At 43.8% G+C, this 16,118-nt stretch overlaps 1 protein-coding gene across 2 annotated transcripts in view; it reads right to left on the bottom strand.

The window, feature by feature from the left end:
- SMG1 (SMG1 nonsense mediated mRNA decay associated PI3K related kinase) overlaps positions 1-16,118 on the bottom strand; it is a 117,293-nt gene that overhangs the window by 86,226 nt on the left and 14,949 nt on the right. Inside the window, exon 2 of one of the 2 annotated variants that reach the window (XM_029058054.2) lies at positions 4,198-4,254. The exons of the other annotated variant lie outside the window; for it this stretch is intronic. Within the exon in view, the coding sequence (XP_028913887.1) occupies positions 4,198-4,211 (14 nt within the window). The 5' untranslated portion in view covers positions 4,212-4,254. The remainder of the gene's footprint in view (positions 1-4,197; positions 4,255-16,118) is intronic. 2 annotated transcript variants of the gene reach the window in all.

The raw sequence follows: 16,118 nt of genomic DNA, 5'->3' as shown, positions 1-16,118 counted from the left end.
CATCAGCTTTAAGACACTTCACAAAAACTGTGGTATTGGTTAAGCACTTATGATGTGCCAAGCACTGTACTAAGCACTGGGGTAGATACAAGATAACTAGGCCCTAAATGGGGCTCACAGGCAAACCGGCATCGCATCCCCATTTTGCAGAAGAAGGAACCGAGACACAGAGAAGTGACTTGCCCCAAATCACACAGCCGACGAGTGGCAGAGCCAAGATGAGAACCAAGGTCCTCTGACTTCCAGGCCTGGGCCACTCTCGGCTTCTCGATCGGCTCAATCCCCCAGTATTTACCCTCGTTCCTTTTCCATTACGCCCCATTTTGCATTACCTCAATCCTCTCAAGCCAACCTACTCACGGTGCCCATTCTTGTCTCTCCTGCTGCTATCTTGCAAACTCCATCTTTTTTTACCTGAAACTCCCTGCCCTTTCTCAACCGGCGGAGAAAACCTCCTTCCCTATCTTCAAAGCCCTGCCGAAATCACGCTTCAAATTTCCCCTCCTTGCATTCCCCTGTCACTTGAGCACTTCAACACCACCTAAGCACCAAGTACTCACAACACCTCCCCCCATCCCCAAAAGCCCTTCCTTACACAGGAATACCCCACATCATATCTTTCTCCAAAAAAATGGATGCATCATGAACACCTGTATCATATGGTACATTTTCCCCACAGACAGACATGTCATAAATTGGAAACCATTCCAGTACCCCTAAAAATGTGAAAATCCTTCACATGCCCTAGTCTGTAACATTAAGCTATTATTTCTTCTCTATTAAAGTAGCTGAAAGAATAGCATCCCAACATTAGTTACAATATGAACAATTAGTTTGTTCAACGGGCTATAAAAATAGAAACTAGCCCAGCTGGCGGGGGTAATGGTTTTTCAACTTGAGGAGATTTACCCAATTAAAGCTGAACAGGGCCTTCTTTCCTTCAAAACGCACCTTGGAGCAGGTTATGCCTTCCTGAACATCACTAAATCGATCGATCATATTTACTGAGCGCTCGCTACTGTAGAGCATTTTACTAAATGCTTCGGAGAATGCGGATCCGGTAGACACGTTTGGTAGACAAGTTCGCCGCTCACAAGGAGCTTACTCAGAGTCTACGAAGGAGAGACAGACCTTAAAATAAATTTGCGATATGTACGTAAGTGCTGTGGGGCTGAGAGTGGAGTGAGTAAAGGGTAAATAAGGCAGAAGGGAGATGGAAAAGGTGAAGGCCTCTTGGAGGAGATGTGATTTTAATAAGACTCAGAAGGTGGGGAGAGTCATCATCTGTGGGGCGTGAAGGGGGAGGGAATTCCAGGCCAGAAACAGGACGGGGGCGGGGGGTTGGCAGCGATATAGAGATTGAGGTGTCTTCTTTAATCATTTTTTAAACGTTCACCTGCTTTCCTGAAAACTGATACAAGCCTGAAATTCTACACTTAAGCAGCCGCTATGACAATCCCTCTTCCACCACCACCGAGGGGAATGGGGCTCTTGTCTACTATTATATTCTTCCGAGCGCTTAATACAGTGTTCTGCACACAGCCGGGGAATCGACGAACACTTGTTACACTGGAAAGAGTCTTATCTGAGCAGCACGAGAAGTTTGTCGGTCTGGCTATCGCATTTTATCAATCCTCCATTTGACAGTTCTAGGAGATCATTAAATGTTAATAAGCCCATTTTGAGCTTAAGAAAATAACTTCTAGTCACCTCTGAGAACCCCACTTATAACAGAATATAAGGGCATGGAAATATAGGCAAGTGGGGTCATGTGGAGCCATAAGTGTTTAAAACTAGAGTTAAGTGGCAATATGAGTGCTTATACTTGACATATACTCGGTAGATATACCGAGGTGGGGAGACGCAACGGAGTGTAAGGTCCCTGAGGGCAGGGTTCATGTCTATTAATTCTTTCATACTCTACCAAACACTTAAAACAGTACAATGAAGAGTAGAAGCGCATAAATCTGTGATTAGACAACAGCACTCCATGCGATTCCACAGAATTCAATTTAGATACCCCTCAACACAGGAGTGAATCCGGTTGATTACTGCAATTTCATCAGGTGTAATCAATCATATTTATTGAGCGCTTACTGTGTGCAGAAAAATGTAATTAACGCTTCAAAGAAAAAGATATAACAGAGTTGACAGACACGTTTCCTGCCCACAGTGGTAAATAATGACTCATTTCCAAATAGGTACACAATTGTACACTGTTTAAAAACGAAACAAGCAACTGATTTTGGGGGGTTTACTTACATTTGATTATTTACCGCCCCCCAGGTGACTTAAGCCTGTTGTTCAAATCTTTTGTTTTTGATATTTGATTTCTTAAATTACAAAACCAAGTGTCCTTCCTAAATGAGGCAAATATCTCCACTCACCAAGTGATCAAGTTAACAATAACGGCTATCATGGGAACACACCAGTACAGAAAAGCAAATGGCAAATGGATTGAAGTAAAACAAACCCCACCAACAATCACACCTGCAGGTGATGTTCCCTCCTGAAGGCTATTTGCTCTTTTTTTTTAAAAAAAAAAAAACCAACTGAATCATTTAACAAACTCTTTCTGCTGCTATTATTACAACTGCTTCTAACTGGCCACAGTTTCTGACGGTGACTATTTTAAGATTACAAGTAAATAAAGGTCTATCAGTTTTGTTGGAATTTAGGCTTTACAATCCAATAGGGAATACATCTACTGGGATTATTGGGATGAAGCAGTGAGAAGCAGTGTGGCCAAGTGGAAAGAGCAAGGGCCTGGGAGTCACAGGACCTGAGATCTAATCCCAGCTCTGCCCCTGCCTGCTGGGTGACTTTGGGCAAGTCACTCAACTTCTCTGTGCCTCAGTTTCTTCACTTCATAGTGAAGCAGCATGGCTTAGAGGTTACAGCCCGGGCCTGGGAGTCCGGTGGTTGTGGGTTCTAATCCCCACGCCACCACTTAATAATAACAATGATGGTACTTGTTAAGCATTTACTATGTGCCAAGCACTGTTCTAAGCACTGGGGTTGATACAAGGTAATCAGGTTGTCCCCCGTGGGACTCACACAGTGTTGATCCCCATTTTAGAGATGAGGTAACCGAGGCACTGAGAAGTTAAGTGACTTGCCCAAAGTCACACAGCTGACAAGTGGTAGGGTTGGGATTAGAACCCATGACCTCTGGCTCCCAAACCCGTGCTCTTTCCACTGAGCCACGCTGCTTATCTCTTGTGTGACCCTGGGCAAGTCACTTCACTGTGCCTCAGTTCCCTCATTTGTAAAATGGGGACTGAGACTGTGTCCAACCTAATTTGCTTGTACCCACCCCAGTGCTAAGTTACAGTGCCTAGCACATAGTAAGTGCTTAACAAATACCATCATTATTATTATTATATGAAAAGTGGCTATTATATACCTGTCCTCCCTCCTACTTCGACTTCCATGTGGGACAGGGACTATGTCCAACCTGATTAACTTGTCCGTACCTCAGCGATTAGAACAGTGCTTGACAAATAGTAAGTACATAAAATATATATAAAAAATATACATATATATACACACACACATATAAATATGTACACAGAGAGAGACACACAGAAAGAGAGAGCACATAGCATAAAAAAACAGTGGGTTCGGGGCTCAGTGGAATGCCTTAAATGGCAGAGAAGCGTCTATCTCAATTCCTTAGAGACTTAGTATATTAGCCTTCTCCACCAAAATACTTCTAAACTGGTGAACGGTCTTTAGTTCAGCACTGAACTGAATACTCCCCCGGTTCTTTCTTCTTTCACCTCGACCACTCTCTAGGTCTTTTTTTCCCCCACATCGCAACACTGAGGAACGAACTGAAGCATAACAGAGGCTTCCCGCCCAACCAAGGTAATCACTATAGCAAGCCAGCCCAAATTTAAGCTCAAAAGGAGAGAAGAAAAAGCTCCGCGAATGTCAAGGGAAGGACAGGCCATTACGGATCTAGCAGGTCACGGTCTCGCTGAGCTCCCTTGGAAAAAAAAAAGGACACTAACTGAATTTTAAAGCCTTGGTTTCGAGAAGGGATCAAAACTTAACCTTCGGGCCCCTTATCTACTTTAACCACGGTATTGGGAGGGGGGAGTAAGAACAGTAGTTTTCCCTGAGAAAGATCCGACTGAAATTAAAGCTTGATGCACTATTCATGCCACAGTGAGAGGTGTCTAAAGCTCATACCTCAAAAATCGCATACTGTGTAATTTGGAGCCCTTGTTGTGTTTGCATCAAGTCAATCTGTAAGACAGTAGTTAAATTATTAGTGCAAATAAGTATGTTAAAACACTTGCTGTTTAAAGACTACTGTATATGTGCAGCAAAAAAAAAAAAAAAAGGTTTTTATGGCCTCAGTCTATTGTATTCTCCCAAAAACTTAGTACAGTGCTCTGCCCAGAGTAAGCCTTTGATAAATACTAAAATTCACCTCAGTTTAATACGAACAGGTTGGAACCGAGAATACACGCCATGAAACCGTTACGTTAACAAACAGAAGCCACCGTAGGCAAATCCACCCAAAACATTTCTTTACAGGACAGTGAGGTTAATAAGGCAAAATAGGATTTATTAGGCACCCACTATTTGCAAACAATTTTTGCCGGCCTCCCCCAGTTAGATTATCAGGCACTTTAGGGCAGAGAATGTGTTGCTTTGCTTTTGATTCATTCTATTTTGCACTTAATGAGCACTCAAAAACCATCAGCTGATCACCACACCAAACAGAAGTAAATTTAAATCATTAAAAAAGGAAGTACAGAGCTTCTAATTCCATTTAACGCTCTATCCCACGAAATTTAACAAAATCATTTCAATTTGGTGTAAAGCTCCCCAAACCACCCAGTCTACCATCTCTTGAACCCAATGAGAGTTTCTCAATAGTGTAATAATTATCTCACTATTACGGCATTTACGAAGCACGTCCCATGTGCCTAAGCACTGGGGCAATACGGATAAGACTGAGCAAGTCCATCTTACAGGGGGACTCAAAGTCTGCAAGATTACTTACTGTAGATGTAGTGATCAAAGAAAATCCTTATAGAGATTGAGAAAAGGCTTTTAATAAGCACACGGAAACTAATTTGAAACAGATCTGCAAACCACCTAAATGAGTGAAGTAGCGCAGCCTAGTAGAAAGAGCTCAGGGCTGGGAGTCAAAGGACCCAAGGTCTGTTCCTGGCTCTGCCACTTGCTTGCCGTGTGACCTAGGGCAAGTCATTTAACTTCTCTGGGCCTCAGTTTCCTTAGGTGTAAAATACCTGCTCTCCTGCCCCTTAGGATGCTTCTGATCTGACTGTATTCCATCTACCCCATATGGCATACAGAAGGAACTTAAATGCCAGAATTATTATTCATAATCACAGATTTTTAAAAACATTCTCCACAAAATTCATATTTATAAAGTGGGGTGTTTTTTGTTTGGGTTTTTTGGGGGGGGGGTAATGAACTGATAGGCCCTAAAGGGACTCTGCAACATTCACAAACACAGAGCATACGAATCCTGGGAGGCCCTACATTCAATTATATGCTTTGTTAGACACTTCCTAAATACACTTCCAAAATGAGCCAAGGGAACTCCAAGGATGTCTAAGAATTATATAGCATGACATATCACGTTTCAGCCAAAGTGGCTGGCAACCAAGCAGTGTGGCCTATCAATCATATTTATTAAGTGCTTACTGTGAGCACTGTACTATGCTCAATCTAACAGAGTTGGTAGTCACAAGCAGAGTGGCTTAGTGGATAGAGCACAGGCTTGGGAGTTAAAGGTCGAGGGTTCTAATCCTGGCTCCGCCACTTGTCTGCTGTATGACCTTGGGCAAGTTACTTCCCTTCTCTGGGCCTCAGTTACCTCATCTGTAAAATGGGGGTTAAAAAGTATGAGCCCCACGTGGGACAACCCGATTATCCTGTATCCTCCCCAGCGCTTAGAACGGTGCTTGGCACATAGTAAGCACTTAAATACCAACATTATTATTATTTCCTGTCAACAACTAGCTTACAGTCTAGAAGGGGAGGACTAAGCAGCATGCTTAGTGAAAAGGGATGCGTAAAGGAATCAGAAGGCTGGGGGTTCTAATCCTGGCTCTGCCAATTGCTGGCTATTGCCTCAGTTGCCTCATCTGTGAAATGGGGAGTGAATACCTGTTCTCCCTTCTTAGACTGTGAGCTCCATATGGGACAGGGGCTGTGTCCCAGCTGGTTAAATTGTATCTACTCCTGTGCTTAAAACACTGCCTGACGCATTGTAAGAATGTATCAAATGCAATTTCAGTAATAATAACGGAAAATCTACTTTCCCAACCAGCCGCTTTTCAGGGGTAGAAAGTAATCAGAGAAGTTAATAACATAGTAATTTCAAGACCTAGATGCAGAATCGAAAGAACTACTCAATAATACTAGGGGCAAATATGAGCTGAGGAAAATTAAATACTATTAACAGCATTCCAAAGCTCCAGTAGATAAATTTGAATTTAAAGATCAATTCCTCCATGCGGTGATTATTTTGTAAGTACACTTCAGAACACTGAATAAAGGGCTACGGATCCAAACACCGATCTGTTCGCCGTTATCTATCACGAAACAAGATATCTGAGACATTTTAGCTTTGCACACTGGCAAGCCATATTTCTTGGGGAAGATGATGATGCACTTCTCAGAAAAACAAATAAATAAAAGGAAATGAATACTTATTATGGTTCATATGGTTTACTCCTCTACTATTTCCCCTATCTTTAATCTATTTCAATGTCTATCGCCCTCTGTAGTCTGTAAACTACTTGTGGGCAGAAACTGCACCTACGAACTCTTTGCAATGCACTTTCCCAAGCATTTAGAACAATGTTCTGCACACGGCATGAACTCGATAAATAACCCTGATTGATTCGTTGATTTCTTACCTTGCATTCAAAAGCAAACTTGGTCAATAAGTGCAGAATTTGGTTTTAGATCTCTGAAGGGGGATCGGTAGTATTTTTTGAACAGTCCCCGCGTTGGGTCCATACTGATCTGGGAATCAGGACAGCCGGGATCTGGCCCTGATTCTTCCTAACTGGGCAACGAGGACAGAGGCCACGCACTCCGATTTGTACTGCGTCCCCGGCCTGCTTATTAACCAATTTAGAAATACTTCCTGAGTACTTGCTGTGTGCAGAGCTCTGGACTAAGCGGTTGGGAAAGTACAAAGTAGTCATGGACCCCCACCCTTAAAGACTTTACAGTCTAGTGGGAGAGACAGACACTAAAATCAATTCTAGGTAAGAGCCACTTGCTCATTGTATTTGGGGGGCCTGGCTGCTGCAACAAGTCATTCCCACTAAAATCCATTCCCCTCTACAGGTTTTCTATTCTCAAGTCTCAGGACTGATGGTCATCTATTATTCCTGATGAGTGACCCCATCATTTATTAAACACCTACTTTGTACAGAGCACTACACTAAGAGTATAACAGGTGGAAGACCCAACCCCTGCCCACGAAGAATTTATAATCTAGTGCCAAAAACTATAGACAGATGTCAAGGAAAAAGAGGTATTTAAATAAGTCCCCTCTAGAACGTGGAATGTGTCTACCAACTCTGTTGCATTGTGCTCTGACGTACTGTACGTCGTAGAAGGTAAGCGCTTAACTATCAGTGTTGAAAGTCGACAGGCACAGACAGAAATGCAACAGGTGGGTGAATAAGTCCCGAAGCAGAAGCTGGTGGGGGTGGAATGGGATCAAGGAAGAAGATGCGGCAAGGAGACCCAAATATGACCAAGTGTGGTGATCGTTGGGATAATGAGGAAGAGGTGGATCCTGGAAAGGTGGTGGAGGAAATTTTGACAGGTTTTAGTGTCAGACTCATTATGGAAGCTGAAAGAGAAGGCATTATGGATAATGCTTGGACATTTGATATTTGCCCCAACCCCACAGCACTTACGTATACACCTTTAAATTATTTATTATAAATTATCGTTTCATATTAATGTCTGTCACCCCCTCTAGACTCATTATGGGCACGGAACGTGTCTGCTAATTCTCTTGTACTGTAGTCTCCCAAGGGCTTGGCACAGTGCTCTGCACATAGTAAGCACTCAATAAATACCACCGACTGGCCATCGACTGATATCTGCACAAGGGCTTCAGAGACTGGATGGCTAGAAGAGTTGTCAACTGACGGCAAAGTTAGGTAGTGAAAATTTGGGAGAGATGAGTTTGGTTTTATACACGCTGAGTCTGTGGTGTCGGTGGGATTTCCACATAGAGCCGTCCCCGAGGCAAGAATGTAGTTGCCAGTTGAGGCGAAAGGTCGGGAAGTAGATTAGAACACAGAAATGGTTGTTGGAGCCATTTCAACAAGAGACGATAAAGCATCTCCCTCCTACTCGAGTCCTCCACAATTACCGGACACCTTTACGCAGATACAATCAGTCTTGCCACTTACGTATATTTTCATCCTGGTACACTACTTATCTGTTCAGCTTTCTAAACTTATGTTATGACCAGTGGTCTCTTGTCTTCCCTTTCCCACTACTGGTAAATATTTTGTTTCTGCTTGCCTCTCCCATTAAAATGTAAGCTCCCTGACAGCAGGGACTCTATCATCGACCAAGCGATCAATCCAACGGCAATCTTTAGTGAACACTTACTGTGTGCAGAGCCCTGCATCTGGGACGCTACAAGAGTTGGTAGACACAATCCCTGCCCACCGTGAGCTTCCAGTCTAGATGCGCAGGCATTAAAATGAATGAGAGGAAATGGCAGGATATAAGGTGATGTGCCTAAGTGCCGTGGGGCCGAAGGTGGGGTGGGTGGCAAGTGCTTATAGAAGGAACAGATCCAACTGCAGAAGAAAGAGTGAGAAGGGCTTAGAAACAAGGGCTTGGCCTGTAAAGGCATCTGGGAAGAGATGTGATTTTAGGATTACTAAAGGGGGAGAGAGTGGTGGTCTGTTGGATATGAAGGGGGAGGGAGTTCTAAGCTAAATAAAGAGAGGACGTGGGCAAGGGGACAGTAGAGAGTAGATGTGATCGAGGTAAATTCTGGATGTCTGCCCCTTTCTCCCTGATCGGGGGGCTGCAGCGGGTCCAACGCTAGCTCAACCACCACCAGCAAACCCCAGAGGAAGCACGGATAAGAATTCTTTGATCTCTGTTCCTTTCCAGGTTCTTCCCTTCTGGTCTCCTTCCTCTTCACCTTCCCTCTTCTATGGGGGTAACCTTGGCTTGTATCTGAGATACCTTCCCTTTCTTTTTTTAACCCCGACCTCAAGAGGCCCCATCTCTCCATCTCCATGCCCCAAACGAAGACCTAACACTACGGTTAGGTCACGAAACCGATCCGAATAGCGCTGGGACAGGCTAGTGACGCCAGGCCCCTCACATAATTGAGGGGAAGTTTCTAGAACAGGCAAACTGCTTGCTCTTCACAACCCTCCCCACTTCCCACCAAAAGCGACTCTCCATAACGTCAGTCTCTCACCTGATGACGTTAGCTGGAGCATAATTAATAATAATAATAATTATATAATTTGCTGAAGTGTTTACTATGTGCCAAGCACTGTTCTAAGCACTGGAGTAGATATCAGCAGGCTAGTAGGGTGAAGTCCCGTGGACGGCACGATCACAGGGAACATGCTAAAGAAAGCACAGCACCGTTGCAGGAGGGGGTTGGGAACCATGGGGGTTCCTTTTTGGGTCTCGTCTTAAGGTTTCTTTGTATACAATTATTTTTATTAAATCCTCTCTACCAAGAAAGGACACTACATAGGGTCATCTGTTTACAACCCAAGGGAGGGTTGAGGGGCTGGGCGTTTGGCATGTCCTCTCGATCTCAGTACCCGGCTGGTGGGATTTCAAACAGGTGAGCTGAACCCCCAAAAGATTCATTCATTTGTTCAATCGTGTTTATTGAGCCCTTCCTGTGTGCACAGCACTCTACTAAGTGCTTGGAAGGTATAGGTGACCTTTAAATACAAATTTTGGAGCGCTAACAGTCAAAACCTAGGCTAAAAAAATTTGGTCCAGGAAGGTGCCCTTGCAAATACAGTACCTCCTAGTCAGATTTTCTGAAATTCTAAAATCAGTTTCTACAGAAAAAACCCTTTGATAAAATAATCTACATCTCTGATTACTCACTAGAAGCAGCGTGGCTTAGTGGAAAGAGCGTGGGTTTGGGAGTCAGAGGACGTGGGTTCTAATCCCAGCTCTGCCTCCTGTCTGCTGTGTGGTCTTGGGAAAGTCACTTCACTTCTCTGGGCCTCAATTACCTCAACTGTAAAATGGGGATCAAGACTGTGAGCCCCATGTGGGACAACCTGATTACCTTGTACCTACCCCAATGCTTAGAACAGCACCTGGCACATAGTAAGCATTTAACAAATACCATAATTATTCCCGAGCACTTAGTACAGTGCTCTGCACACAGTAAGCGCTCAATAAATATGACTGACTGAATGAATAGGTATGTTTTCAAGGAGGATGAGAGAGAAGGATGACGAAACTAAATTTGGCTTTGGTAATCTCCAGTTACGCAATTCACATTTAAAAATGTGGAGAAAATCAACGCTATCTTTCACTTTCCTCAGGACCTGTATATTTCATTTGATGGGCTGGAAATGCATCTGTTGTTACGCTGTACTCTCCCAAGCGTTTAGTACTGTGCTTTGCACACAGTAAGCACTCAATAAATATGACTGAATGAATGTAGGAACTCGTGATTACAAGTGATCTGTTTGCTTGTTTAAATCTCAGATTAAAATTTATCCCTCCCTCAAGTCAAATATAAAATATCTTCTTTTTTTAATTGTAAGAAATTAGAGGGCAGAAATCATAACCGTATAACTTCTTTTTAGAGCAATTAATACTGAACATTAACATGGGTATCTAAAACACTATTTGCTGATCAAATAATGTTCCCACTTTTCTCCTTCCATCCTATCTGAAAGGTGACTACAGTGATGCTATTTATTGGATCCTAATCCCTCCTAACATAGGGATAATTATCAGTGGCTAAATTAAGAAAAACTGTTTTTCCCATGACAAAAATGAAAGCATTGCCATAATCTAGGGGTCAATTGGACACTGTTTTTTTCCTTACATTCACCTGAACAACTGCAATGTCTTAGTCCAGTCTTTTCCATTAGTTCCCCTTCTTTATTCGCAGGAAATCATTTAAAGCATTTCAAAGTTCACACTTCCATCCATTTGCAAAAAAAAAATCCAGTTTTCTTTTTAAATCTATCCTTTTTCCTACTTATTTTCTGGTGATTCTATTTCCTTCTTGGCTGCCAGCAGTTATTTTTTAAAAAATTTGTAGCTAAAGTTCAGGCTAAATTAGTAGCAATTTTAAGTTACTGAGTTCTTTTCCTGGAGGAAGGGTGAAAAGAAAGGAGAAATGAGGGGGGAGACAAAGGAAATTTCAGGACTCGAGAACAATTACCCACTAACCAGCAGAGAGCCCATGGCAAGCGTAATTTAAGAGAAAGGGGGGAAATCTTATTAACATTAGAGCGGATGATGCTTTGCAAGCAGAATAAATGTTTCCTAGCCGCCTTCCATGAGCTCCGGTTCTAAACCCATCCTGGGAATCCCAACATCAGCTCATCTACCTTAATGAGAGCATTTCAGACGTGGACTTCCCCCAAGCCCTGCCCTTAATCTCGCTTACATGGCCAGGAACTTCAAACCAGCGCGAGGAGGTCGGCGATGGGCTAGAGGGGCACTGCCAAGCTCGCCTAGACAACACTGTCAATCAGGCAAGCTCCTAGGCTAATCAGGAGGCCTGCAGGAGGTCACAAGTTTCACCAGAGCTTGCTTGGTTTAATACTTTTCAGATATTCTGTAGAACTTTTATCACACCTCCCACCTCCCTACCAGCCAGCTGCATATTTTGCCAGTGCCGCTGAGACGGAGAGATCTCATTAAAGATTTAACTGCCATAGGTTTGCCCTGTGCAACACTGCCAGTGTTAAATATACCTTTTTAATTCCTTTCCCCCCTCTTGAATTTAAAAAAAAAAACTTCCCCATAGCCTCCTGGATGGCACCACGGTAACAAACCAAAGAGGTTCCTGCACCATTATCAATAAAAAGAATCTGTGTGTTGTCGACCATTAGTTACATCAAAAGAAGCCACACTATAACTGAAAGTGAGAGGAAGCACTATTAAAAAAACTCTCCATTACAAAACACCTACTTTTTTAAAGTTCTCAATATTTCATCAGTCCCTGAAACAGGTCAAATGCTTTATTTCCATTTAGAAATTTTTCAAATTTCCACAGGAAAGTCACCCCCAATGATCTCTGGATCTCCTTTCTTGCTACTGTCGGCAAGTCCTTTATAAAAAAGGTACCATGATAATGTGTGAGCAATTTGAAAAAAAAAATTATTATTCCCACAACACTTGAAATCTAAAATAGATGGGAGGGAGCATAGAAAACAGAGCTCTAGGCAGAGACAAGAAGCTACTCCTGGATCTATTCCAAGCTCTGCCAACAACACACCTTGGTGACTGTCATGCTGGCAACTGGAATTTTCTGAGGATCACAGAATTAATGTTGCTAATATTTTGAGTTCGTTTCTGAAAGAAGCTTCCCAAGACTCATTACTTTCTATTATAATCAACCACTTATTGGGTTCCCCAAGGATATTCCTACTGTAAAGAATTCGCTACTATTGCTGTTAAAGTGATCAAAAAACAAAGCAAGTAGATTTTCCATCTACTGGAAAATCTGAAAATTAAATTTTGTGCTGTTCAAGGTATTCTAATTTCCTCCCTCTCCTAATACCCTGAGCTGTTCCTTTTCTAAGGTCCTCACTTCCCAAGGGGTCATCTGTAGCTTTCTGTTGAAGCCAATTCTACCACCATCCCAGATTTCAATACCCGCTTTGGATAAAACAAGATTGCAAAATTAGGAAACGTTCTTCCTAAACCAAGAACGGCCTAGAAAGAAAAATGGTGCACTCGGACTCACCTCCGTGATATAATGTATATAACAGAGAAGCAGTGTGGCCTAGTGGATAAAAGCCCGGTCCTGGAAGTCAGAAGGACCTGGGCTCTACCCCGGCTCCACCACTTGTCTGCTGCGTGACCTTAAGCAAGTCACTTCAGTTCTCTGTGCCTCAGTTACCTCATCTGTAAAACAGGGATTGAGACTCGTGAACCCCAAGTAGACCATGGACTGTGTCCGACTTGATTACCATGCATCCATCTCAGTGCTTAGTACAGTGTCTGGCACCTAGAGAGCGCTTAATACCACCCCCTTGGCCCCCCCCCAAAATGTGATTTATTCATAACTTGAAGTTCCTTGAGAACCCAACCCCTACACTGAAGGAGAACTGACTGCAAAGTAGAAAGTTCCATCCAACGGACTGAAACGTCTCTAGTTATTTCTGGGAGCATCCTGAGGCTGCGGGACGTGAAGCAGCGTGGCTCAGTGGAAAGAGCCCGGGCTTGGGAGTCAGAGGTCATGGGTTCGAATCCCGGCTCTGCCACTCGTCAGCGGTGTGACGGTGGGCAAGTCACTTCACTTCTCTGGGCCTCAGTTCCCTCACCTGTAAAATGGGGATTAAGACTGTGAGCCTCACGTGGGACAACATGATTACCCTGTACCCAGTGCTTAGAACAGTGCTCTGCACACAGTAAACGCTTAACAAATACCAACATTATTATTATTGAAGGCTTCTCTCTCTCTCCTTCTGTCAGAGGTGGATGGTAGTGAATGCCAAGTGATCAAGGATCTGGGGCTACTTGAGAACCTGAAGTCGGGATGGGGGAAGGAAGGAGGGGGGAACCTGGTCCAAGACACCCTTCTCCTCCCCATCATCAATTAATCAAACTGGTAGCATTTATTGAGCAACTACGAAGGACACTAGACTGTACGCTCCTTGTGGGCAGGAATCACACCTACCAACTCAACTGTACACTCCCAAGTGCTCAGTTCAGTGCTCTGCAGGCAGTAAGCGCTCAATAAAGCCCAAGCATTTGGAAGATTACAATAAAAATTCTTTACTAACAATAGGACATGCCATAATAATAATGATGGCATTTAAGCGCTTACTATGGGCCGAGCCCCGTTCTAAACGCTGAGGTAGATACAGGGTCTCTAACCTGTAAGCCACGAGGTTCAACTTTTACAGGATGAAATAGGAGAAGTACAGAATGAAGGAAGGCCTATCCGAAATAGGGGAAGGAAGCCGAAGATCGCACACGTGTGACCGGAGAGGAAGAAGTTGTTGGTCTAGTTGGGAGGAGCCCAGGAGAACAACCGGTCAAAACAGAAGGGACACCTTTCTACGGCTGGGAAAACCCCAACCAGCCATGAGGTTCAAAATGATCTACAAGCGAAGCAGCGTGGCGTAGTGGATAGAGCACGGGCCTGGGAGTCAGGAGGACCTGCGTTCTAATCTCGGCTCCGCCACGTGTCTGCCGGGTGACTTTGGGCAAGTCACTTCATTTCTCTGGGCCTCAGCTGTAAAACAGGGACCGAGCCCCATGTGGAACAGGGACTGTACCCAAACTGATTAATCTGTATCCACCCTAGCGCTTAGAACAGTGCTCGGTACATAGTAAGTGCTCAATACTATTATTATTACAAGCCACATCTCAGGGGAAATTAATTCAGCCCACAATCTAATAGCGTGGCTACCCTCTTTTGGAAAAAAACAGAGAGCAGCAGCATGGTGTTGTCGGAAGGTCAGGGGTTCTAATCCCGATCCGCCACTTGTCCGCTGTGTGATTCTGTGCAAATCACTTCTCTATGCCTCAGTCTCCTCCTCTGGAAAATGGGGATAGAGACTGTGAGCTCCACGTGGGACAGGGACTGTGTCCAACCCGATTTGCTTGTATCCCCATCGGCGCTTAGTACGGTGCCTAGCACATTGTAAGCCCTTTAACAAATACCGTACTTATTATTATTAACGGGTAAGCAAGCCATTTCCAGAAACCCTCTCTGGCACTATTTTAATTTCATTCCATCAACAGTATTTACTGAGTGCTTACTCTACGGAACAGCGCTTTATTAAGCACTTGGGGAGAGGACAGTAGAGTTGGTAGACACAATCCCCGTCAACAAAGACCTTCCAACCTAGTGGGGGAGACACTAAAACCCTAGACAGTTGGAAGGGGTAATAGTCGTATTATTTAGACCTTCCAATCCAGTGGGGGAGACAGTAAAATAAATTCTAGACAGTTGGAAGGGGTAAAAGTAGTATTATTTATTAAGCATTTACTGCGGCAGAGCACTGCATTGTGCTGGGAAGGAATACACAGGTGGGAATCAGGTATAGTTTCTGTCCTTCAGGGGCTCACACTCTATGAATAGAAGTGGGCAATAATAAAACACTAAGTCCAGAATAAAACAGAAGGACGCACACCCAAAATAAAAACAACATTAGTAGGGTACTGGAGCCAGAGGAAAGGAATTTCAGGTCCCCTGTGGCTTAGGGTCCAGGGAAACACTCTTATCCACAGAGACTGCTATGGCTGTCACTGGTCTTTGCAAGAGTGGGTACAAAAATGCTCAGGGAGAGGACACAAAGGTACAAGTGACATACACAGTAGCAGCGGAGGGGAAACAAGGAGAGGCGGTTAGTCCGGGAAAGCCTTCTGAGGGAGATGTGATTTTCGCAGGAGGATGCGAAGATGAGGAGAGAAGCGGTCTGATGGAGAAGGGGGAGGGGGTTCCAGGCAAGAGGGAGGCTGTGAGTAAGGAGTCAAAGGTGAGACGAGGGAGAGAATCAGTGAGAAGTTGGCATTAGAGGAGCGAAGTGCGCAGACTGGGTTATAGTGGGAGAGGAGTGAGGATAAGTAAGGGAGAGAGAGCTTACTGAATACCTTAAATCAGGCGGTCGGAAGCTTCGACTTGATGCAGAGAGTTAAGGAATGTCTGCTTCAGGTTGTTCATTCATTCATTCAATAGTATTTATTGAGTGCTCACTATGAGCAGAGCACTGTACTAAACGCTTGGAACGGACAATTCGGCAACAGATAGAGACAATCCCTGCCCACTGATGGGCTTACGGTCTAATCCGGGGAGATAGAGAAAAACAACAGCAATAGATAGAATCAAGGGGATGTACATCTCATCAACAAAATAAATAGGGTCATAAAAATATATACAAGTGAGC

Source organism: Ornithorhynchus anatinus, chromosome 2 (genome assembly GCF_004115215.2).
Source record: "Ornithorhynchus anatinus isolate Pmale09 chromosome 2, mOrnAna1.pri.v4, whole genome shotgun sequence".
NCBI lineage: Eukaryota > Metazoa > Chordata > Mammalia > Monotremata > Ornithorhynchidae > Ornithorhynchus > Ornithorhynchus anatinus.
Note: the sequence above shows the minus strand (reverse complement) of the source record. Positions and strands in the feature narration are given on the sequence as shown.